Source organism: Myotis davidii, unplaced genomic scaffold (assembly GCF_000327345.1).
Source record: "Myotis davidii unplaced genomic scaffold, ASM32734v1 scaffold32, whole genome shotgun sequence".
NCBI lineage: Eukaryota > Metazoa > Chordata > Mammalia > Chiroptera > Vespertilionidae > Myotis > Myotis davidii.
Genome location: NW_006286587.1, coordinates 7,868,848 through 7,870,700, shown reverse-complemented (window position 1 = coordinate 7,870,700; position 1,853 = coordinate 7,868,848). Strand labels below are relative to the sequence as shown.

General features: G+C 45.7%; 1 protein-coding gene across 1 annotated transcript in view; it reads right to left on the bottom strand.

The window, feature by feature from the left end:
- Window positions 1-303: 303 nt before the first annotated feature.
- LOC102771036 (etoposide-induced protein 2.4 homolog) overlaps window positions 304-1,853 on the bottom strand; it is a 12,272-nt gene continuing 10,722 nt past the window's right edge. Inside the window, 1 exon segment of the mRNA XM_015560226.1 lies at window positions 304-1,417. Within this exon segment, the coding sequence (XP_015415712.1) occupies window positions 451-1,417 (967 nt within the window). The 3' untranslated portion in view covers window positions 304-450.

The following is a 1,853-nucleotide window of genomic DNA, read 5'->3' as shown; positions in this document are numbered from 1 at the left end:
AGATACTCCTTTACCTCCCACATCCAATGTACATGCTTAACAGAAAAACAACAAAAATAACAGGTCCACAAAATACAATAGCTAGAATTTCAAAATCCATTCATCCAAGGATGATGGAAGGCAGGAAAGGGAGGTGGAAGGGCAAATGGCATGGGGAGAAAAAGTACTCCAATCAGTCCAAGTGCGGGAGGCTGGCAAGTGCTAGAAAAGAGCTGCAGAAAAACCTGTGGGCCTTTCAGACTCCTAAGTGTTAACAATCCCATTACTGGTGTCAGTCAGGAAGATTGTGCCTTACGTTCACCAGAGACAAAAATCCCAATTCCTCGGAAGGGAATATGCAGAGGGCCCTTGGCAGAGCAGGCCCTGCCTTCCCTGGTGGGGGTGATGAACAAGGAAAGAACTGCACAGCCTCCTCCCAATCCCACTCATTCCCCCTGGGTGGCAGGTGACTTAGTGGCCTGCAGCAGCCTTCAGTTTGGCAGGAGACGAAAGTGGCAAAGGGAAGTTCTCTGCAGAGGTTGAGCTACTCAGGGAAGACTGCAGGTAGACCATCTTGTAGAAGAGTCTGTTGCTTAAGAAAACCACCAAGGAGAAGAAGCGCAAAAGGTAAGCTTTGCCAGGGGTCTTTGCTTCACTGGTGCTAATAATGAATAAAGAAAAGAGGGTAGAGAAGAGCCAGCCACTGATAAGGGATGAGGACTGCATTGCTGTGAGGAAAGCCAGAAGTACACCAAATCTGAAGTAGTAAGGCCAGTTCCTCTCTATGTTTGACAACCGCTGGTGCATTTAAATGCCTTTATTGAACCAATGATATTCAAAGCAGTATAGTGAGTAGAGAAGGGACATATGCAGGAGACTAACCAGCTGCCCAACAAGGTGGATGGGAAAGACACTCACAACCATCCCCTGGATGAGGAAAATAGCCTGAAGCAGAAGGTTGAAGAGCATTTCAGCAATGATTTTGCTAATACTAGGGAATGGGTGAGGCTTTCTCCCTGATACCTCCAATGACAGGGCAGCTATATCTTGGAACCAAACGGCATTCACAACTTTGCTAAGCACAAACACGGGGAGCACCCAGAGAGCACTGAACATTGACGTGAGGAAGAATTCCAGCCACAACTAAACATCTCCATGTAGAGGCGGACCACCAATAATTTGGGCAGTTACTGACTGAAGTACAGGAATAGACACTCGATAAAACAAGAGGAGACTGCATATTCCATGGTTCCAAGCACAGCACTGAAAAATTCTACTAACGATACGTGGCTCACTCTCTTGCTTCCTCTCACTGCTCTGGGCTCTCCTTTGCGCCAGGACACTACTTGCCATCCTTTGATGTTGTTCCTCTCCCTTTTGCTGAATTAGTGCATCGAGCTTTGAGATGGTACAAATTTCCCAGATGGAGCCTTTGATTCTCCCAGAGGAGTCTCTTGCTTATATCCTTCCGTGGTCTCCAGAATATGTAACTGGACAATCAATGGGTCCATGCTGCCTGTCACTACGTGAGCCAATTAAGCAGAGATGGTTGAAACACATATGAGCTTTTATTCCAATACTGCCAGCAGTATGGGAGAACAGCCGTTCATCCACAAAACTGCTCTCGAGATGGGGTAATCTTTACATTTGCTTTAAACAACCTGCCCAAGGCCACTCTTCTCAAGTGTTCATTGTATGCAGTGTAATATACTAGAAGCTATTCTTATTTATAATTGGCAAATAGAGCAGTAGAGAAGCAGCACAGAATTATACACCAAGTGAGAGCTGCCCAGAGGCAGTGGTTGGAAGTCTTTCAATATTTCTCCATGTGGGTAAGTACAGTGGCTGGTAGAACAATATATCATATATATATA